Genomic DNA, 24,143 nt, shown 5'->3' on the forward strand with positions numbered 1-24,143 from the left:
TTTGTGGTTTCATCAGATGACGAACCCTAATTGATGGAACCTGTAACATGCCCTGCCTTCCTGTCCTGGTGGGCAGGGTAATTGCAATAGAGAGGAGGAAGCCTAAATTTAGTCAGTTTTCATTCCCATGGGAATCAAGTTCCCCTGTATCATTTCTAAGTGTGCCTCCCCCAATAGGTTACTTGGATACATGTGTTTAAGGGGTGACATTCTGGCTACAAATTGAAGGGAGAGGGCTGTCAAACTTAAGTTCTTGGGGGGCAGGAAAGACACACAATGCAAGGCTCAAGCTGCACACATGTGGCTATGCAAATCTAAATTCCTTCAAAACGTTTGCTTTCTTCCTCTAACGAGCTTGTATAACATGTAGGCTAAGCCATGAAAAAATGTGTAGGCTGTCAGCACAGTTGTTGAAAAAAGGCAAACAGAGTGGGGACTGTTAAATGCTTCAATTTTCTAGAAAAGGAGGGGAAGTATTTATATGTTGTATGGATTTATAACCTGCAGGATAAATTTGCTTCTCTGTTCATTCCTTCTTAAATATGCATACAGGAGGTTGTTGGCGATTACTACAGTCCCATGGTTGCATGCAAGCCTAACGTGCCACAGATCTACAGTTGGTACCACACATTGCTCATAAAGACAACTTTTATAGCTAAGGCATGGCTTAAATTGCAACAGAAAGCTGCTGCTGCATGCATAGTACAGCGCCTCCTGTAGCTATTTAATACTCTGTATTTTTCATTTTCATTACATCAATCCACCCTGATTAGTACAAGTTCAGAAAGCATGAAAGCAATATGTTAACTATGGAGGTTCATCTGATTGTATAATCCTTTGTTCATATTATAGGTTCATGGATTGTGCAGACAAGGGACACTTGATGACTCCCAAGGGAAAGATGATTTTACCATAAAAGACCACCCATCACTTTTTTATTTACGTTTCTTTATCTTTCATCTTACCATTCTAAGACCTTTCTTAAACTCTATTCTATTGTCCTTAATTAGCTCTGTTTCAGTTTCTATTTTTGTCAGCTTTACCAGGTAGACTCTATAGTAACAGAATAAAGTCTCAATGTGCTTCTCCCTCCATCCCCATGTGAACCAGGGAGAAGCCTGTTTAAGTTGCTTTCCCTAGTTATTTTCAGGCCACTTTTATCTGTCTGTTGTCTTGGCAGCAGCTCTTCCTCCTGTCCTTCATGGCCGTTCCCGTCTTCTACAATTTCTGTTCTATTTTCTACTATTGTTATTATTATGCTATTCTGCTTTAGTTAAGTTCTGATTACCTCCATTCTTATCCCTTTACCTGTAGATCCTAAATATCCTTCCCTTACACTATTTTCTTTCATTTAGACTTTCTTTCTATGCCTCCTATTCTAGTTTGCCCATTCTGTCTTAGTACTATTGATATCAGTCCATCAACCAGCTCTCCATGGATGAGGTCTCTGCTGGTTGGGGCACCGCTTTTAGTGTTTCCTATTATTAGCACTGGGGCAGCGTTTTCTAGGCCTTGTGATGCCTCAATTTGAGCCTACTTAAGCCACTACTTGATATCTCTGTATCTCTCAGCTTTTTCCTTTCATGCCAGGAATCCATCTCAACTCCCTTCTGGATGCTCTGACATTCTTCCTTGCAAGTTGCCCTTTCTTTGATCTTTGTTCACTCTGGACAGTCCCTGCTCTTGGCTTTGCCATCACACTTGGCCCTCCATCCATATGTGACCAGCTGCTGCTTTCCCCAGCAGCCCCAGTAAGTGCAGTTCTTCAACTTAGTTAAGCCACTTGCCATGCCCCAGTCCTGATCTGATTGTCAGGCCTTTCAGGACTGCCTTCTTCCAGGAATGATACCTGGCTACTTGTTCATATCCCAGGCCCAACACTAGTACAAAATCCTGACTTTGTCCACTGGGCCAGGCTGTTCAGCTGAATCTCAAGCCCACTGGTTTGTCCAGGTTCGGATTCACCAGCACAGCAGATCCTCCTGACAACTTGAATCATACTCTTTCCTATGCAGGACTACTTCCTCCATCTTCAGGTGCCTAGTTTGCTTGCTTTCTCCCTCCCCTCCCTCTCTGTAAGACAAGACAAAATATCCAATGATGCTAAGTGAACTTGTACCCGAGATCATGAAAAAATACCTGAGAAGCTTCTTGTTCGTCATCACTGGACTCCTCAGATGAGCTCTCTGATTCTTTTTTTGCCTCTTGTTTCTGCTGGGTGGCTGCAAAAAAGCAAACAGTGACCTCAGAGTCCTCGAAAAACTAAAAGCTGCTGTGACATAATGCGAGAACTGGGAAGATCAAGTCAAATTAAAGCTTATGTTTGTTGTCCAGTTACATAGCGTGACTCTTTAACATTTTTAACTTTGCTTATTATAAAGTTCACGAGACGGGAATTGCAGAGGTACCTTTAGCTTAGGCAATGAAGGAGGTCCTTGCAGCAGGTCCTATATCAATCACACTGTCATGTCTTTAATGAAAACAATTACAGCAACAAATGTCAACAATGGAGAACTGAAATGTTAGTCTGTACCAGACTTGTCGATACTGGTGATTTAAATGTTCAGATACATGAACTATTGTGGGACTCTATTTGAGGAATCGGTGGGCTTCTTTTGGGTGAGGAATCATGAGCTAAGACATCTGTGAATGAGCTGAGATGACGACTGCAGCTAAGACCCAAACCGGTCTCATGGAACCTCTCTGGATCAGGAGAGGATAGAAGATCGCCCACTTGTGCTTCAGATGACTGCTCTTCACAAGAAAACCAAGAGAGTGATTTCCCCCAAGTTTGAGGATTGGGATACAAAGAGACCCACCATGCTCTCAACTGCAGAGCCTTTTAAAGGGCACTGACCAAGGTTAAAATAAGACATGTCTGTATAAATCTGGGATCCCTTTATGGGCTTTTTGCTAACACAACGACTGAAATGTTAATCATTTATGTATTTGTGTATGGCTAAGGGATGGGTTATGGAAAGAAAAGATACTTGCATATGATATTATAGGGGATGATGGATTATTAAGTTTGTACTTGTGATGAAAGATCAAAAGCTGCCTTTTTATATTCTTTTTTTCCCCTTTTTCTTTCTTTTTTCTGTACACCTTTTATTTTATTTTTCTTTCTGAGTTTAGCTTGCAATTTCTTTTACTATTGTTTTTAAAACTTTCAATAACTTTTTTTAAAAAAAAAAATGATAAACTGTTATGCCCAACTGTTTGCACCAAAAATATCCCAAGACTGGGGGAGGCTGAAGTGGAGGAACACTTCAAAGAAAGAAAGATTAATTTCAGGAGCTCAGCCACTTTTTTTTTTTTTTTAAACTAAAAGCAAGTGCAGAGGTGTGATTTTCACATAAACATGTCTCAAGTGGGCAACATTTTTCATTACCCATTGTGTGGGTAATGCCATCTTATGTGCATAACAAGCTGTGCTTCCAAATATCTACACTTCACCAGGCTTCCAAATCTCCAAGTGTTTCTGAAGAGATCCTCCTGCCACCCACTCCCGGTGGAATCTGGCTTCTCTTACCAGGCTGTGTCGGAGGCTTGGCTGTTGTCGAAGCTTCTTCTTCTTCTTCACTGCTGTCTGAGGAGCTCTCAGGTACGGTGATTCCAGAGGGCTTAGCAGTCAGAGCCTGTACCTGGCTCGGTTTAACCTTTGAGGAGGGGATTTGTTCTTTCTTCCCTGTTGCTTTTGTGGCAGATCCCTGGGGTTTGTCGGAAGCAGCACTAGATGTACTTAAGTTAGTCTGTACACTCTTTCCTGAAGAAATGGCTACTTTGCCAGCCACCAGCTTAAAAAAAGGGTGAATAGGCGGCTGTAGAGGGGAAAAAAAACGGTTATGCATTTTAAAATGTGTATTTTCTCAGAAACAACTGACATTTGCGTCTGAAACAAAACCAATATTTGTATTTGTATTTTGTATTTATTAGGATTTATAGGCCGCCCTTCTCCCTGAGGGGACTCAGGGCGGCTTACAATCATTAGGGAGGGGGTGCAATTCAAAATAAACAATATGTGAACAAAGTAAAATAATAAAAACACAACTTGCATTCAACACTCAACATTCGGGTGGGGCAAATTAGAAGCTTATCCCCAGGCCTGTTGGGATAGCCAGGTCTTGAGGGCTGTGCGGAAGGCCTGGACGGTGGTGAGGGTGCGTATCTCGACGGGGAGATCGTTCCACAGGGTCGGAGCTGCAACAGAAAAGGCTCTCCTCCGTGTAGTCGCCAGTCGACATTGACTGGCGGATGGGATTCGGAGGAGGCCCAGTCTGTGCGATCTTATCGGTCGGAGGGAGGTAATCAGCAGAAGGCGGTCTCTCAAGTACTCAGATCCACTACCATGAAGGGCTTTGAAGGTGGTCAACAACACCCTGAAGCGCACCCGGAGATCAACAGGTAGCCAGTGCAGCTCGCGGAGGATGGGTGTTATGTGGGCGAACCGCGGTGCGCCCACTATCACTCGCGCGGCCGCATTCTGAACTAACTGCAGTCGCCGGATGCACCTCAAGGGCAGCCCCATGTAGAGCACATTGCAGTATTCCAGCCTAGAGATCACAAGGGCTCGAGTGACTGTTGCGAGAGCCTCCCGGTTCAGGTAGGGTTGTAACTGGCGGACCAGGCGAACCTGGGCAAATGCCCCCCTGGTCACAGCCGACAAATGATGGTCGAGAGTCAGCTGTGGGTCCAGGAGGACTCCTAAGTTACGAACCCTATCTGAGGGGTATAAAATTTGATCCCCCAGCCTGATAGATGGAACATTGGCCAAATTGTTGGGAGGGAAACACAACAGCCAGCAATACTGAATTGCCATCAATCATAGATTCTGCAAATCTGCTCAGGAGGCCCAAGGTTCTATTGCTGACTGTTTCACAGAAGTTCAATACACACACAAAATACCCTCGGAGATAAAACGGCTTTATCTTTAATGCATTTAGCCATTCCAAAACTTACATAAAGAATTTCTACATTATCTGCACTGCAGAAAAAAAAAGAGTACTAGATTGACAACTCCACCAAAGTCAAGATGTTGATACCTTCCCTGGTTCCAATAAGAGAACCTGCAAGATTAGCCTGACCTTTGTGGCTTCACTTATAGTATCTTATCTGCTCCGAGAACAACTTTCTTGAAGAGTGGCTTCTTGTATGGAAGAATGACCTCTCCTTTTACCTGCTTTGCTGACTTCTCAGCTTCTTTGCCATCTGACGAATCAGAGCTGCTGCTCTCCGAGCTCTCAGAAGCTTTTGAAACAGGTACAGTTCCTGGTTTTGTTGAGGTTGTCCCCGCTTTTCCTGCTGGCTGAGGTTTGCTTGATGTGAGCCCTGCATTCTTGGCTGTCATGCTTTTCACAGGACTGGTAGCAGGTTGACCTGTTACCTGAGCTGGTTTCTATGGAAATAAAATGTTGCAGAATTAGACTGTGGCGAAGACAGAGTAATTCCTTTTTTTAAAAAAAAATAGTTTATTTATATATAAATATTTTGAAAACAGTATATTTCCCAGGCATTTCATAAAAACAATTAAATATAGTAATACTACTATTAATAATAATAGAAATAACAACAACAACAACAACAATAACAACAACAATAGAAGATAAGCAGCAAGAAAAAAATCACAAAGTACCGGGACTTGCAAATTGAAGCTGAGCGACTGTGGAAAAAGAAATCGAGTGTTGTCCCGATTGTAATTGGAGCCCTTGGAGCAATACCTAAAGGGCTACCTTGCTATTTGGAAATTTTAAATTTATCAGACTTGAACATTCTGATTCTACAAAAAAACACCCGACTTGGAACAGCTTATATCCTCCGACGTTACAGTTAACAGTTTCTAGGTCCTTGGTTAGGACTCGAGCTGTTGAGCTACCAGCCAGCCCCAAAGGCTGTGAATCTCACCAAAGATTAACCACAACATCATCATCATCATCATTATTATTATTTTACAAAACACATAAAGAAATTGCAGCTTCCTGCAATAACACTACCAGAACTGCAAAAAACTGCTACTAGGAACATCATATATTTTAAGAAGGTACTTGGTTGATACCTAGGATGCTGGCAGCAACCTGTATCAACCACCAGTACCAGTCAATGCTATTTGTGATGCATTTTTAAATGTTCAGTTGACTGAGTTTCATGTTTAATGACTAAAAGAAATAATAATAATATAATAAAAGAACAATAAAATAGTAATTATAGCAATATTAATAGTTACATTAGCTTATTTATAGTCATATTCATTATACTAGCATACTTATAGTCATAGACAACATTCATCTTTTACGCGCACATAACAATAATCTTTCTTCATCTAACCACTATCTCTTATGTCTAACCATTGATAAACCTATCCCATGTTGAGTAGTACTCTGTCTCTCCTTTATCTTTTATTTTCAATGTCAGTCAATCCATCTCTGCACAATCCAATATTTTCCGAATTACGCTTTCATCTGATAGGGTGTTCTTATTTTTCCAAGATTGTGCAAATACAACTCTCGCTGCTGTCAATACATGTAGCATTAAGTATATAGTCCCTTTATCATAGCTTTCTGGTATTATGCCCAACAGAAATATTTCTGGCTTTAAATCTATATGCTGCTTAATCATCTTTTCCAACCATGTATGTATTTTTGTCAGTATTGACAGAGTAATTCCCTATTCAAGGGAATGAAATCAGTAATTCAGTTGCCTGAACATGGAGAATAGGCACCTTAGAATTGGCAATGAACATATTGAAGTGGTGGACAGCTTCCACCTTTTAAGATCAGCCAATAAAGGAGCAAGTGGACAAGAAATGCGCAACAGAATAGGACTTACAAGAATACAATAGCAGAGTTGGAAGGGACCTTGTGAAAAAAAAAATAGCTTGGCAAAAAAGAAAAAAATTTCCCCCTCCTCCTGGCTGCTCTGTTGCCCCCCTCCCCTGCCCTGGATTTTAAACTGAATGCTAGGCTCAGCTGTGCAAGGGAGAGCCCAGATGGAGGGAAATAGCTTGGGAAAAGAATAGATACCTTGGCTGGGGTGTGGGGGAGGTAGCTAGAATAGAAGCAAAGGAAGACTCATCGGGCAGAGATCTGCTGGGCTGTGTGGTTGAGATAAGCGAGGGAACCAGGGAGCAGCAGCAGCAGCACCTGTGCCTCTAGGCAGGCGAGGTACGAAAAGGAGTGAGTGGGAGGGGCAGGAGGTGAGGGCGGAGCCAGTCAGTGGTGCATTTTACTATTCTCCGAACTGCCCATAATTTGTCCCACTGTTCAGAACTGGCTGAATTTCACCCCTGCTCAGCTGACATGCGGCCAACAGAGCCCCAGGCAGAATTGTGCCCTGTGAAGGGGCCACCTCCAGCACTCCTCTGCCACCTCCCTTGCCTCTCAGCGCCCCCTGCCACCCCACTTGTCTCTTAGCGCCCCCTAAGTCATCCCACTGCCCCCCAGGGGGTGGTACCAACCACTTTGGGAACCATTGGTTTAGAGCATATCTAATTGTATACAAATAGTTCCAGCTGCCCATATCCCCTTTACTGAGACTTTCCAAATCTTCACAGAGTCAGAATTACAAAAGTAAATTCAAGTGATGGAATAGAATTTGGGTGACGTATTTCAGACCCACGTCCCTTTCAAAAATCCAAAGCCAAAAACCTAATAAATGTCAGTTTTTGGCCCTGAGTACATACAGTCATCTTAGTGTGTCAAAACAGAGAAAGAAGCGATTCTCAGACTACAAACCTATAGCTTCTTCCTGAACTCCATGCAATTGAGAGTTTTGTCAACCATCCATTTCCTATTTTTTAAAGTATTCACAATCAGTAGCAATTAGTCACCAACTGCATTTGCTTTCCCCAGATGGCACCCTCATTAAACTCAATGGGGCTCATTTCAAAGTAAAAGTGCACCGGGCTGTTTTTACAGTCTAATGTTATACTTCTACTACAATGTCCTGCCTCACTTTTTTAAATCATCACCCAAAATAGTCCTTCAAATTTACTTCTCCTGATCAATTCTAAACATCAGATTTTTGTGTGTGCACTCCCATGTACCCTTCATATTCATCACCTGGGGCAACAATATATAAATTTACATATCCAACATATTTTTTTTTAAATAGACATGTTTTCTAAGTAACAAAGCACTGTTCTCTTTCTCTCTCTCATTCCAACAGCCAGATCAAATAGCATATTAACCTCTCCCCCAATCAACCATCAAGAACTCTCTAGGCAATTTTCCTGCAATGATTTTATTCTAGTCCTCACCCGATTTCTTGTTTTGAGAACAACTGCAGCAATTGGCAGTTCTGCTCAAGAATTCGTATTAGGGATTGAACGATGATGCAATGATAAAATTAACCAAATACTCTATCTGTCTCTTTATTCATTCACAGCTTTGTTCCTAAAGTAGAAGCCCCCTTTCAAGCCCCTTTTCTCCTCCTTACTGATAAAACAACCAATTACAAACAATGCCAGAACGTTCACAGTCTAAGAAAATCAAAACCCCATAATAATGGTAGGGCACAGTGTTTCCCCTTCCAGAGACTTCTCTATGGTTACCTGAGTGGCCGCTCCATCTTCCTCCGAGTCAGAGTCATCACTTGAATCTTCACTGCTATCTTCACTCTGCTCGGCTTTCTGATGTGGTCCCTTTGGAGGCTGAGGCTTCACTGTACATACACTTTGAGCTGCAGGAGTTGCTTTGGGGGCTGAAAGCAATCAAGAGACAGAAAAGTGATAGCTCGGCCAGTTCCAAAAGACTGTACAATTAGAACACACAGCCTTACTTCCTTCTTTGTCTTTCCTGACTTTCGCCAAGAACCCCGAAGATGCATCGATTCTCAGTGGTTTTCTTAAAATGTTTGATGAAGCAGCTCAACTAATATGATTTCAAGACGAGATACCTTCTGATATCTGCATTTAGTTGGCATATTATGAACTTCCTTTTTGAAATACATTTTTATATCACAGGCAGCTTAGAAATATGTTTAAATATGTGAAGGTGATCCTCGGCTTTACCACCACAAATTTGTGTTGCTAAGTAACACATTTGTTAAGCAAATTTTGCCTTATTTTATGATCTTTCTTGCCACAGTTGTTAAGTGAATCACAGCCGTTGCTAAGTTAGTAACAAGGTCGTTAAGTGAAGCTGGCTTCCCCATTGACTTTGTCTGTCAGAAGGTTACAAAAGGTGTTCACATGACCCTGGGATACTGCAACGGTCATAAACACAAGCCAGTTGCCATGCATCCGAATTTTGATCATGTAACTACGGGGATATTACAATGGTTGCAAGTGTGAAAAATGATCTTAAGTCTTAAGTCACTTTTCTCAGTGCTGTTGTAACTTCAAACTGTCACTAATGAACAGTTTGTAAGTCAAGGACTACCTGCATCAGAAAAAAAGGTTAATGGGATGGAGGGAAGACACAATGTTGAAGAGTCTCTCCCCTTTGCCCTACGCCCAAAAACCAAACACATCTTAGAAACAGCCACTGTGTTCTTCAAAAAGTTATTTTGTGAAACTATCCACAATTTCCTGATACCGAAAAAAAGAAAACTAGTCATGCTGATTTTTTCCCCAAGGCAGCTTTGGGACAAAAAGACTAGGAGAACTGGGTGCAATTTCAATTTACAGCATTGAAATTTAATAGATCTCACTAGCAGTTACTTGCTTATGACCGACAAGGTATTTTTCTCACTGTGAAGCCAGTCACTGTAACAGCGGGGCTAACTATGGATGCTGCAAGTTTTTCTATAAACAAATTGAGGTGGTCCTAGACTTACAACCATTCATTTAGTGACCATTCAGATGGCACTGAAGCAAGGACTTCGCATTTACACCGTTGCAGCATCTCCATGGTTACATGATCAACATTTCAGTGCTTGGCAACTGGCATTTATTTATGAAAGGTGTATGGGTATCAGGGTCACATGATCATCCCTTTTAACTTTCTCAGTGGGCTTCCAACAAGCAGTCAATGGGAGAAGCCAAATTTGATGAACAGTCTGATTCACTTAACAACGGCAATGATTCATTTAACAACTGCAGCAAAAAGGTTGTAAAAAATGGGATACATTTTACAACTGCCTTGCTCAGAAGCGGAAATTTTGGGCTCAGTTTTGGGCTGTAAGTACATAGCACTATAATAATAATAAAATCTAACTTCAGGAAGATGCCTTTAGTTTAAAATTTCAAAATACACACCACTAAAAACTGCTAGAGTTCTAAAGCTGTGTGCCAAACCTACTATACCAAGGAACTGGTGAAGAGATGATAGACTTTAAACTCCAGGAAAATCAGATTTGTTCAAAAAAATATTCTAAAGAATATCAATCGTTTTAAATCACCATGTGACATCATCTCTCATTGTTATTAACAACTGAACACTAGTTACAGCTGTAACATATTTTTCATAGATTTCTGCAAGAACAAATTCATGAGATCTATCAACTGCTGTAGCACTGATAGAAACACTGAACACAATTTGCTAATCTCTCTATAGGCAAAACCACACAATAAACTATTTCTGAGATACATTTGAGAAAGGATGAGTTTTCAGATGTTTGTAAAATAGGGCACAGGTTTATAAGAAGAATTTGCACAGAGAAGTAATAATGAGAACAGTTAAAAGTTGAAAATATTTCTGAAGGAGTTTATATTAACAAAGGGAAGTTTTGTACAAAATCTATGTACAATAAGGTAGGGAAAGTTGCAAATAAAAGTGGAAACTTATCTTTAATGCAGCTGAAAAAAATCTATACCCTTTCACTCTAACACATGAAAATACAGATGATGGAGGAAAATAAGCCAAAAATAACATAAAGACACTTAGCAGATTCTTATTTATACTACTATTCAATTAACAAGATCCTCCATGCTCCATTATCTGACATCATTATTTACTGAAAGAATGTGATGGTTTAAATCACAAAACAGCTATGTTTGGCCTTGCTAGGGCTTCTTCATAAGAAAAGGAACCATTAAAATTAGTCATATTGAAATATATCAACTGCTTTCAGGTGTGAATAATACAGAATCATGAATCAGTTTAGTACTGGTTTTCTTTCATCTTTAGAAAAAATTCACCATTCAGAAATTAATCTGGGATTGGCAACACCACAAAGGAGGAGAACATCCAATTTTCTTCAAAATAAAGGGAGCATCAGCTAATTGGTGAGACACGCTGAAATTATAGGCTAAAGGCAAAATTGAAGATGCTAACACATCTCTCATGTCCGTTTTGAAATAACTGGCATCAGTGCTGATACTTTGGAATGTGTTTTGTGCATCCCTTGTTATTTGTGTCCTTTCCCTGTCAAGCTGCTAAGCAAAGAAATTAGTAGAGCCATTGAAAATAGAAATTTTTTTTTCCTCCTGAGCCAGGCTGGAGCCTTCTTACTAGATAGTGCTGGCAATTTGCTTGGTGTAACGTCAGATTCATCCTCACTGTCAGAGGAACTGCTGCTTTCATTCTGTGCTTCCTTCTCCTTCAAAGCACCTGGTGAAGCTTTGGGTAGGACCCCAGGCTGATTGGCCTGATTTTGTTTGGTCCTCACAGAAGGGCTTGGAGTTGACAATCTCTGCACCATGAGGGAGAAAACAGACATACATACATGTAAAACTCAATGATTTCTCATATATCTTTCCTTCCTTCTTCAATTTCCAACAGAATCAAAATGATGTATTCCCACCATTAAAAACAGCAATGATCACAACTGGGATTGCTGTGGCTAAGTATGATGCTTTGCTTAACAACAGCTTCACTTAGTGATAGAAATTCTGGTCCCAATTAAGAGTTGTAACCCGAGGATTACCTGTATAGCCTGAAACAGATACAAAAACTTAATCTGCCTGCCAAGCTTCTTAAATATCTTTAAATATCACATTTTTTGTGCGTAACATTTTATTTACAATAAAATACATTTCACAGTATTTTATGAATGTCTTTTAGCTTTGCATAGTTTTTATTTTGTAAAGATTGTAAGCTGCCCAGAGTTACTTTGTGGTAATATGGGCAGCCAATAAATTTAATAAACAAACAAACGAATGATTAATATTTAAATTGGTTAATTTGTCAGATTAACTGCTTCTTGAATGACACACAACAAATACATGATTTGAAATCCTTTGGTCTTGGTCTTAAAAGTGGACCATGTCCCTGGTATAAACATTACAGCCCCATGGAGATTTATTTGCAATTGAGTTTATTTTGGAAAGAAGAAGAGGGATAAAGCACTACTTTTACAAAAGACAGCCAGCCATTCAATTGCTCTAAAAGGAAGCCACACAGTGGTGAGTGATACAAACTATAGTTGCCTGAATTACACCAGACTTCAAAGCCCCACAAAGGAAGCTAAATCAAAGCTGTCTTTTCAAGAAACTCAGCATCTGGTCTGCTGTATTTTTAAGAACTCTGGGGAGAACAACAAAAAATGAGGCAAGAAAAGAAATCATTTTCTGAGCAGCTTTTATCTGTTAAACAGGGCAATGCTGAGGCTGCTAGGTCTCTAACAGCAGTTCTTTCTTTCTTATTCCTCTGTGTGACAACAATGAATATAGTAAGACAGTGTAAAATGTGGTGCAAACACACTTGACAATCGCTGGCGAGAAAAGGCCTGTACTCTAAAAAGGGGAAAGGAGTTATTTAAATGGATATATTTCTTTCTTTCTTCCCTCTTTGCAAGTCCAGTAATTTGGATGTTTGGGTTTATTACTAGTCAAGTGATACGCACAATTTTGTCATTTTTGGCCTATTTTTTTTGCAAAATCAATGTAACTATCCTAATTGTGCTAACTGAACGGATATGTTGGATGACATCCGTGCCTGCTTTTACGCAAATCTTTCATTCATAATACGTATTTTCTCCTGGCTTGTCAAAAGAATTTGAAGACCTGGCTCTGCCAAATCCCATGGCGCTCAGAATGGAGCAACCAAAGGAGACGGATGTGAAACATTCGGAAAGGAACGTATCCATTCACCTTCTACTGAGAAGTCTATAAAAGCAGTGCTATGGAGAATGACAGACTTATCTCGATGGAGGGAAAAGTGAGGAAGTTGCAGCAAGAGGCAGAGACCAAATTTTATAGATGGAAGATGTGGCAGATAATAAGTGTACCGTATACTAGGCTTCCGAAATGCTAGAATTAATTATATTGCTTTAAGATGTGAGGTACATACATTGGCAAAGAAAGGACCATCGTGTGTGAAATTATTCTGTCTGATCATCTAGAGCGGAGGTGGAGAACGATGGAACCTTTATGACTTGTGGGCTTCAACTCCCAGAATTCCAAGTTATTAAAGGGCCATCGTTCCTCACCTCTGCTCTAGAGGAAGCCAGCTTAAGATCACTAACATGAGAGCTAAAAGGCTATGGACCAGAAGGCTTTTTGTCACACTTTATGGAATATGAACTCCAAAAGTTGTCTTCACCCCTTTTTATCTTTTTAGGAAATCATTCAAAACCTGATGATTCCGATGTCTAATTGTGGAAAGATGGGATGACCATTTTATCTGAATTATAACATTTTTGACTTGTTAGTATATTTTAGCAGGTTAATCTTCATGTTGTTTTTTTACACCATCCAAAGAAGCTCCCTGGCAGGCTGTAAATATCTTATTAAAAACAAGCAAATCATCTTACAAATGGCTGGCTCATGCAAAAACAAAGACCCCCATTGCTAGAGGAAAAACACCAACCTTCTGACTTATGGGAACTGGCGGAGTCTCACTGTCACTCTCAGATGATGATTCGCTGCTGCCTGAGCTCTCGGCTTTTTTTGAAGGAGGCGGTGGCTTTGATAAGCGGGTTGCAGGGGCCTTCGGAGTGGATTTTGATGGAATAGAAGCAGAAACTGCCTTCTTTGATGGACTTGATGCTGCATTTTTCCCTGGTGCTGTGGAGGCCTGAAGATTTTTGGGGGGGATAATTTTAACTATGGTTAGGTTTAGAAAAATGGTATAAATCAGAGCTCATGAACTTGAGTAAGACATTCTGGTGTAATAAATCAGAACAAAGGCTTGGGAAATAGGTTAAATTGTTCTGAAACTACATCAATTTCGTTCCCCTGAACTTTATTTGTAAGTACAGAGTGCTATGACAATTTAAACAAAGAAAAAAATATAACTATTTTGTGTGTATATACCTACAGAATTTTCCAAATGCTTCAAGCAGTTCCAGGGTAAGAATAGAATTATACTATATATACTGTACATGCATAGTAAAGGGTACCAAACAGAACTGGTATTTAAAAGTGATCCTGTATTACCTGTTTAGCATTCATATCCAGAAATGCTACCCTGGAGGACAGTAAATGTCTTATTAAAAATAAGCAAATCATCTTACAAATGGCTGGTTCATGAAAAAACAAAGACCACAGTTCCGACAGTGTTTCCCCGAAAATACAACATGTCCTGATAATAAGGCCATGCCACATTTTTCAGGCAGGCAAAAATGTAAGCCTTCCCCCAAAAATAAACCCCCTGGACAACCCCCCCCCTTTCCAGCCAGGCAGAGCGCCACTCATCGACCTAGAGATATCCCGAAGGCGCCAAGCCACAGGAATAGGGTTGGGGGGCGGGCAAAGGTTCGCGTTGCTTGGTGCTTTCGGGATACTGCTAGGTCAGTGAGCGGTACTGTGCCCAACTGGAGAGGGGGGTTGCCGGGCGGTTGCTCTCTTGCAAGTGGGCTCCCGAAGAGCCGGGCATAGCCTCAGGGTCGTGTTGCGCTGTCGCAGCAGTACTACACAGCAGCCATGTGGTGACCATGCTCATGAGCAGCCACCCGGCAACCACCCTTTCCAACCAGGCACAGCGCCATTCACTGACCTAGGGGTATCGCCAAGCTGCGTGAGCGTCTGTTCGCCACCCTCCGGCTCCTGTGGCTTGGCGCTTTCGGAATGTCCCTAGGTCAGTGAATGGGGCTCTACCTGGCTGGAGAGGGGGGTTGCGCAAGCAGCTTTTCCACTCCTTGCTCATGTACCTCCCAGCCTCACGATGCCCTTGCCTAACTCTCCCTGCAGAGGCAGGGCATCTCCACTGCCGCTGCCACCCATCGCCACATGGCTTTTTCTGCAGCTTCCAAAGCACGGAGGTAGGATGCTGAGTCTTTCGGAAGTTGCCACTCTGCAGGGAGAGTTGGGCCAGGACATGGTGAGGTTGGGAGGCACACCAGCTGGGGACGGAACAGGCACTTGTACAACCTCCCTTTCCAGCTTAGGCACTGATCTAAGGGTATCCCTAATGCGTCAAGCCGCGGGAGCTGGGGGAGGGCAGAGCACCACGCGGCTTAGCACCTTTGGGATATCACTGGGTCCGTGAGTGGTGCTCTGCCCGGCTGGAAAGGGGGGTTGCCGGGTGGCTGCTCAAGAGCGTATGTCACCTCATGGCTGGTATATTGCGCTGCTGCGACAGCGCAACACAGCCATTTGTCCTTGAGGCTGTGCCTGGCTCTTTGGGCGCCCACTTGCAAGAGAGCAGCCACCTGGCAACCCCAAAACAATACCCCCCCCCCCCGATAATAAGACCAAGTCAATATTTTGGAGGTCAAAAGAAAATAAGACCTTGTCTTATTTTCCGGGAAACACAGTAGAGTTTTGAAGAGCACCAACCTTCTGACTTATGGGAACTGGCGGAGTCTCACTGTCACTCTCAGATGATGATTCACTACTGCCTGAGCTCTCGGCTTCTTTTGAAGGAGGCGGTGGTTTTGATAAGTGGGTTGCAGGGGCCTTCGGAGTGGATTTTGATGGAATAGAAGCAGAAACTGCCTTCTTCGATGGACTTGATGCTGCATTTTTCCCTGGTGCTTTGGAGGCCTGAAGATTTTTGGGGGGGATAATTTTAACTATTGTTAAGAGATTAGAGAAATGGTATAAAGTCAGAGTTCCTGAACGTGACTAAGACATCCTGGTGTAATAGATCTTGGGAAGCAAGTTAAATTGTTCTGAAAGCTAGATCAACTTCTTTTCCCTGAATTTTATTTTTCAACACAGAGCAATATAAAAATTTAAATAAAAATATAACTTGTTTGTGTATATATATACCTGCAGAACACACATGCTCTATGTGTAAAAGATAAATCTGGTAAATTCGCAGCCTGAAAACAGCCAAAAGGGTGAAATCTTTGTTCAACAGCAAGTGAAAAAGATTATCTTTGAGGGCATTGTCTGTAATCTTAAAATCTGGTGAAATTTACAGAAGATTATGTTAACTACACACTTGGTTACTTTATATTCCAATTTCAATCTATCATATCCAAGTGAGACCCTAGTTGTCACAATGGCATTCTTATCTCTCCATCTCCAAATTATAAATCAGTTCTCACAGCTCTTTAGATTCCACAGGAATAGTTGGCAATGAGATAGTATTTGCTCAATAATTCCTATATAGCAGATTTCCAGAGACTTTCTTGGACCAGTTTCAAGCTGTTTTCCTTTCCTACATTTTGTACCTATTAGCTTCAGATGGTGAAATCAGTGTGTCTTGACCAACTTTACCAATGCATCTCACCTGTGATGCTGAAGCAGGTGCTTTAGTCTCAGTAGCTGATGAGTCAGTTTCTGAAGTGTCTGTTGATTCTGGGCTTCTGTTTGCATTTCCAGATTTTGCACTGGCTGGCTTTGCTGCGGTTACCTTTACAGTATTTCTTGCACAAGTGCCAGGAGTGACTGGTGACTTGCTCAGCAGTGGACTAGTGATTGGGGAATTTTTCACAGCTGTTTTAATCTAGAAGGAAAGATAAAAAAAATGTTCCTTGTATTGCAGGGTGAACAACCTAGGTATTGGCTACTAAAGATGCATACTCTAGCTCAGTGTTTTTCAACCTTTTTTGTGCAAAGGCACACTTTTTTCATGAAAAAAATCACGAGGCACACCACCATTAGAAAATGTTAAATTTTTTTAACTCTGTGCCTATATTGACTATAGGCAGGTGTTTTTCCCACGGCACACCTTACACTATGTCACGGCACACTAGTGTGCCGCGGCACAGTGGTTGAAAAACACTGCTCTAGCTAATGCATTGGAATAGTCAAGTTGGGACAGGAGAAGGATAAAACCAGTTAATATCTGAACCATATTTGATCCATTGAGTAAATTCATTCTATCAAGTCTGATCTATTGTTCTAACTTGAAGAAGATAAAATAGAGGACAATATATCCACTCATATTCCAGTGTTATTCTTTGGTATTGACAAAACCCAGGAAAGTTGCTTATGGAGGTTTAGGACAAAGGAAGCAAAAGATTGGTATGGTTTTCTCTTGCATTTCCTGGAACCCCTTTGGGCAAGAGAAGTTTTCTTTATTTCCCACTAGGAGCAGGAAATGAAGAAGAGGGTCACCTTAGGGAGAGACCCTCTTGAGAAAAGCAATTTGGAGCCTGGAGTGAGGGAAAAGAAAATGTAAAAATAATTATGATTGGGGCGGGAGGCAGAAAAGGAAATCTGATCCTGCCCAGGGCTCACATGTCAGAGTTAGAGAGATAAATCAATCCTATTTCCTCCTCGGTCAAACAAAACCACACCACAGAGGAATTTCTCTTCAAAATGGGATGCTAAATTTGACTATAATAATCAATGCTAGTTTGCCTGCTCTCCCATTATTGGAATAGGAATTATATTCTGCTCACAATTTCAATTTCATATTCTCATAACCATCCTGGTGTCTACTTTCCTCCTCCACAGAAGTAGGAGAATAGCTTATAATTATTCCCTTCCCCATTCTTGGAACAAATTCCTCATGTGCAAATACAGACTTTAGCACTGGAGACAAAGTTGCTGTTGATTAAAAAAAAAATGCACATGGGAGAAATGGGACAAACAATCCCTCTAAAAGTATCCAAGCATAAGAATGTCCTGATAGCCTTAAAAGCTAGTGTCTGGCACAAGAGCAGAGGTTGGAAAACGCCATCCCAACATCTCAGGTTTTCTTAAGACAAAAATGTAGTGATGTGGCAAGAGATTCAAATAATGGGGAAAGGTTCATTCAATTTAGAACCCCGTCAAACTTGATTGCATATTTTAATTAACACTACAGTGTTTACTGGTCATTAGAGGACCAATCTATTTCCCCATCTCTATTTCATTGGATTTGTAATGTCTTCTTTGAGCATCTTCTGAAGACAGAAACGCTCATTAAACAAATGAGCAGTGTCTGGAGGTTGATGCTATGGAGCTGAGGTACGAATCCTATAAATTTTCCTTAATATATCCTCCCCTTTGGAAATAGCCAAATGGGGAGAAGCAAAGGGTATTTTTTCTCAAAGGGACTTTCCCTGCTCTGCCTTTGTCAAGTGAGGGAATTATTTAGATAGCTTGCAGGCACAGACAAAAAGGACACACCCTTCCACTAATTTAGAAAACTGTTAACTAGTTACCTGGACTGTTGGTGCTTTCGTCTCGTCCTCAGAGTCAGAATCATCACTCGAGCCTTTGCTTGTGCTCCTCGCCCTCTTTAAAGCTAAAATATAGAAAAGAAGATTTGATGCCAAAAGAGATCACCTTTTAAAAATATTTAGCATTTATAGCTACCAATACTAAATTATAAGATATCCCTTTAGCCTATAGTCATCTTTGTTGCTCCACATATCAAGTTTAAAAATATTAGTAGAAATTTTGAAGTGAGGCCAATCCATTCCTACTATCACCAAATACAGTAACCCGAAGTAGATTCAGCATCTAAGGTTCTTGCATTATAACAGGTATGCTATCTGCTATCTCTGGGAAAGATGTGGATGCAAATAAAATAAAATAAAAATCATGTTTCTGTGACACTGCAAAGATACCCTTCAATCCTTGTATATTCAGACCACAATCATTACATGTTAGACGTCACACAATTATATCATGACAAGCTTCGTTTTGCCTCAAAAAATTGTTTTGAGTCCCAAATTTGTAGAAAAACTCTAACATCTGTTTTTCTTGAAGTGCAGTCTTTATAGAGAGCATTCGGATTGGCATCTAAGAAACTTATTTTTGCTAGCTCAGTATAGAGATAAACACCCATCCTATAGGTCATTTAAGGCAAACTCTCTTTCTGGAATTTTCAAAAATTACAGTAAGCCCATCAAGCCTTTCTGAAAGATAGTTTGGGCAAGGGTATCTTAAGATGCTTTCGTACCTGGCAATAGGAATGTTCTCCTTGACAGTGAATTTAGAATTTTACCTGACACGCTCCTGCTCAGTGTGCTGAGAAAGAAAATCCAAGGAATGGGTTAACTCTGCCTTCCTGCTCATTAGACTGAGTCAATCAAGTATTTGTAGTCATGCCTCGCATGTCTACTTCCCCAGTTTTCAACAAAGGCGTGATGATTGACTTGAACATGATGCTTGACTTGACCACCTGTGGACTCTGGTCCAATGACTGCCAGGGTGAGGTTGGATTCTCTTAGCACACCGAGGAGCATGTCAGGTAAGAGAAACGCCCCTTCTCCAGTGTGCTGAGGAGAATCCAAGGAATGGGACATACCAAAGCCGGCACGTCCTAAGGATGGGCAGCACTCTGGTCCAGAGTTCCCGAGTCTATGTACACCTTCTGGAGAACTTGTCTGCCGCAAGCCGCTTCAGCTTATAAGCTTATAATGCCATATAAACGGTGATGAAGAAGACCATGTCGCTGCTCTGCATATCTCAACGGAGGCCTGTGTGACCCATGATGCTGTAGTAGCTCTGCTTCTAGTAGAGTGGACTGTCACTCGCCAAGATAACAGAAGAGCCTGAAGTTCCTATTATTTGGTGATGCATACTCTTATCCAATGGCCTATTGTTGATGCAGTGACTTTGTTACTCAATGTGGAGGGTTGAAATGACACAAACAGGGACTCCGATCTTTGAAAGGAAGCTCTCTTCTTGATATAGATGCTGAGAGCTTTCCTGACGGCCAAGGTATGCCATTTCCCTCTCTAGGGCATGGGTCGGACCAGGGCAGAAATCCGATAAAATCAGGCACTCTATTGTGCACAGCTTTATCAGATGCGCAAGTAACTTAAAGCCTCTGAGGGTACCCTGATATCCCACCTGGAAACTGCCTACCGTCTTCCAGTCTCTCTCTCTCTCTCCCCCCCCCCCGCCTTTAAATCTTTGCACTCCGCCAGCCTTCGTTCTCTCACCTGCAAGGTCTCCTTTCTCATGGCTATCACCTTGGCGAGATGCATCTCCGAGCTAGCAGCCCTCTCAATAAGGAAGGATCTATGCGTTTTTCATCCCAACAAATTTATTCTGTGCTTGGACCTTCGTTCCATCCTAAGGTTAATTCTTTAATTCCCCACAAGATAAAACAGGCAGCCATTTGTCTGTGTATCGTATTGGGTGATAGGCCCAAGTCTAGCCCAATCTGTAGGAAGTCCAGGATTCGGGCCACCAATGCTGAGAGGAGGTCAATAGATGTTTTGGAGCACCAGGCACAGAACTTTTTCCAGGTGGAATTGTAAATCCTGTTGGTTGCTCCTAGAGGCTTGAATGGTCTGTATCACCCAGCCAGATAAATTGTCCAGCCTCAGAGCCCTCTGCTCAAATGCCAAATGGTTAGTTGGAGCCATTGTGGGTCTGGGTGGTGGAGAATTCCATGACTGAGGGAGATTTTGTCTGGTAGGATCCTCCAGGGTCTGGATCCTGACAGGTTGACTAGATCGGCAAACCATGGCCTTCTGGGCCAATGGGGAGACAAGAGTAGGATCTCCACTGTCTCCGCCAGTACTTTCCTGAATACCCCTGGGATGAGGGGAATCAGAGGAAAGGTGTATAGTAGCTCCCGGGGCCATGGAATGCGGAGTGTGTTGATCTCTTCTGCTCCTGGTGTTGTGAACTGGGCATAAAACTTGGGTAGCTGGCTGTTTGATGGGGTGATGAACAGGTCCAGGACTGGAGAGCCGAACCTTTTGGACAGTGCCCTGAACAGGTCGGGGTGCAGGTGCCATTCTACACGGTTGACTGTGGCTCGGCTGACCCAGTCCACCTGTACATTGGATGTTACCGAGATATGTTCTGCTCGCAAGGGTAGAAGATGCTGTTCCGCCCAGTGCCCGGCTTCTCACATGAGGGACACGGAGTGGATGCCCCCTTGGCGGTTGATATGGGCCTTGGTGGCTATGTTGTCAGTTAGGATAAGTACGTGGTGGACAGAGATGATGGTCTGGAACTGTCGTAGGTCTAAGTGGGTTGCTTTGAGCTCTAGCCAGTTGATGTTGTTTCGCAAGTGCTCCTGTGACCACGGGCCTTGTGCCATCTGGGTCTGCACGTAAGCTCCCCAGCAGAACAACTGGCCTCTGTAGTGATTGTGAGATGGTTTGGTTCCTTGAATGTGCATCCCTTGGCTGTCTCCAGGGACAAATTTCACTGGAAAGACTGGTGGATTTCTGGTGGGACCCCGACTACAAAGACCTGATTGACTCAGTCTAATGAGCAGGAAGGCAGAGGTAACTCATTCCTTGGATTCTCCTCAGCACACTGGAGAATGTTCTTTCGGCTTTGAGTAAGAACTTTGAGATTACCTAAGTGAGGGAGAGACGTAAAACTACCATAGCAGCTCTTCACTGTTATCGGTAAGATAATAAAGACCCTTCTGTAAATTTAGAGTGCTATCTATGCAACACAGCAACAAGCATCTTAAGCCATATGCTTACTTGGTTTGGAAGGTGGGGCTTTTACTGTGGTCAAAGTTGTTTCTTCCTCACTCTCAGATGAGGTGCTGCTGCTGCTTTCAGAGCTCTCTGCGGTCTTTGTGGTCTGTGTTGTTTTTTGTCCTCCTGAAATCAAGGACTGTGAAGGAGTCCCTGCTTTACTAGAAAGGGCTTTATTTGGCCCTGCTTTTCTCGCAGCAGGAGGCAAGGCCCTATTTGAAACAGATTTGTTCTGCTCTCCTTTTGCTTGGGCAGCAGCAACAGTCACCCCCTTTCCTGGGACAGAATTAGTATTTTGAGCAGCCAATTTCAGTAATTCAGGTTTTTTTCCAGCCACTGGGGTTTTCTCCTACAAGAAAAAAAGTTGGTTAGAAGAGGAAGGCATTCCATGATATTTGTCAAAGCATTTTTATAGATACTTCAGCATATCCTACGTTCAAAGAAACTTTCTGACTCAAGGTTCCCCACAGATTTCATAACAATTGCCTGCTTAATATGTACTTGGAGCTGACCTCACACTCCTCACTTCCAGTTCTAAATTGATTAACACATATCTTCTTCTCCCATTCAGGAGCGATAACCTCAACAGAGCACAAAGTGGCTACCTGAAATAGGGTGTGGCAGTTAAGAGCTGGGGAAGACAACTTGTCACCAGCAGACTTAGTGGCTTGTGTAATGAGTGCTTTCCCATCAATAGTGATAGAGATCTTCTGTATGCTAAAATGAGGTTGACCCTATCCAAAGGTGCTTTGGGAATGGAAGGATTTATATTTCTCCGAGGAAAAAAAATGCAGATTAAAGGAATCAGGAGCACTACTCAGATGATTCTGATACAGATAAACCTCCAAGTGCTTCAACGACCCTCTAAAAGGATGCAAATGACCAGCTGTCTGCAAGGAATATAAATCCTTCCACTCCCCGCTATCCTGTTAAAGCTGAAGAAGCTTCTTGGATGGGAAGCAAAACTTCCTCAAAGAAAAAACAAGAAAGTCCAGTGGCCTCCTGAAAAAAGCACATTTGGGACAACCATGACCTGGATGACTGAGAATCTCTACAGAGGTTGACCCTAGTTCAGGGGTATAAAAGTGGGATCTGGCCAATACAAGCATTCCCTTTGTGGTCACCAGAGGAGGCTGTTTCATCCCCCCCCCCACTTAAGTGGGGGGAGTTAAGAAACAAATTGTATACCTTAAACCTTGTAATGGCTGAAGACACGTAGCCAATGGTATACTTTAAAATTATGAACTTTTTCCCTCTGTGTATGTGTCTTTGGCATGTTCTGATATGTTATAGAACTGAATTAAAGACATCATTTTTAAGCAATATCGAAGGCAACTTTTCCCAAGTAAATTTACATGTTTACTTTTTTCTCTTAGTTAACACTAAGATAAACAATATAGTTTGCTACTGAGGAATTTATCTGTAAAAAAAAAAAAAACCCAACGGTGACAATACAACCTATAGACTCTGTTTTTGAAATGCAGGTAAGTTTTTAGTCAAGACAGTCACTTGCATCTGACTGCAGATTTTAAATATTTTCTAGGACATAATGTTTAAAATAATGAGTGGTGCAGGGCCCAGAGGTGGAGCTCTCATCTCACACTCAGGAGGCTATGAGTTTCATCCTAGGCAGAGGCAGATATTTCTCTCTTTGGACACACTGAGAATATATCTTCTGAACAAAACTCCGCATTGGCGATAGGAAGAGCATCCAGCCATTAAAACACTCTGCTAACTATGTTCATTTGCCCAGACTCCACCCCCTAAGGGATTATGGGATCGTTAAATGAAGATGATGATGATGATAATTTTTAAAATAACAGACACCTGGGTACAGTCCTAATCAACCATCCTAGATACACTCCAAATATTTTCCAGCAGAATAGCAATGATTAAAGTCTTTTTGCTTACAGTCTTCTTGGCAACTGCTTCCTCTTCTGAAGATGAATCTGAAGATGAATCTTCGCTGCTACTCTTTTCTTTAGCTACTGTTGGCTTGGTGCTGTTATTCCCACGCAGATTAGCTGGCACACCCATATAAAAGCACAACATTTTGAAAAACTGAATGTAATTTTTTTCAACTTATATTACAACCAACTAGAATGGAAAAGATTCTAGAAAAGGAGATGCCAAACTGGATCACTGAAGAGGGCTCTGCTCTCTACCTTTTCTATCGAAGGATAAATGACCACTAAGTGATAGGTAGGAAATAAAATATGCTGATTAAAAAAAGTTTCTTTTAAGCATCTGGTTGAAATGATTTTGTCTATGCTAGTGCAAATGGACACAGACCCAATATAAGCTACTCTGCACAAGCTATGTCAAATAGCAATAATACATGAAAGTGTACTGAGGTTGTCCTGATTTAAATCTTCTCAAAGTTAATTATTTTTTATTCTTGAATTCTGAGTTTTATTTCAGATATGGGAAGTTGTAAAGAAATACAACCGACTTTAAACCAAGTATTGCAAGAAAAAGATTAACTAGAATTGCTGATCTCCAAAATTAAAAATATGTTGCTTTATAAATTGCCAAACCTGTAC

At 41.6% G+C, this 24,143-nt stretch overlaps 1 protein-coding gene across 1 annotated transcript in view; it reads right to left on the reverse strand.

Annotated features, from left to right (window-relative positions):
- TCOF1 (treacle ribosome biogenesis factor 1) overlaps positions 1-24,143 on the reverse strand; it is a 49,438-nt gene that overhangs the window by 17,487 nt on the left and 7,808 nt on the right. The window contains exons 4-14 of the mRNA XM_087709448.1: positions 23,512-23,624; positions 21,604-21,949; positions 18,361-18,443; positions 16,497-16,712; positions 15,596-15,802; positions 13,686-13,892; positions 11,388-11,568; positions 8,546-8,694; positions 5,177-5,395; positions 3,533-3,821; positions 2,140-2,222 (exon numbers count right to left, since the gene is read on the reverse strand). Of these exons, the coding sequence (XP_087565574.1) occupies positions 2,140-2,222; positions 3,533-3,821; positions 5,177-5,395; positions 8,546-8,694; positions 11,388-11,568; positions 13,686-13,892; positions 15,596-15,802; positions 16,497-16,712; positions 18,361-18,443; positions 21,604-21,949; positions 23,512-23,624 (2,093 nt within the window). The remainder of the gene's footprint in view (positions 1-2,139; positions 2,223-3,532; positions 3,822-5,176; positions 5,396-8,545; positions 8,695-11,387; positions 11,569-13,685; positions 13,893-15,595; positions 15,803-16,496; positions 16,713-18,360; positions 18,444-21,603; positions 21,950-23,511; positions 23,625-24,143) is intronic.

The sequence above is a fragment of the Thamnophis sirtalis genome, unplaced genomic scaffold, assembly GCF_051295495.1.
Source record: "Thamnophis sirtalis isolate CommonGarterSnake01/CBP01778 unplaced genomic scaffold, rThaSir2_p1.2 scaffold_3, whole genome shotgun sequence".
Taxonomy (NCBI): domain Eukaryota; kingdom Metazoa; phylum Chordata; class Lepidosauria; order Squamata; family Natricidae; genus Thamnophis; species Thamnophis sirtalis.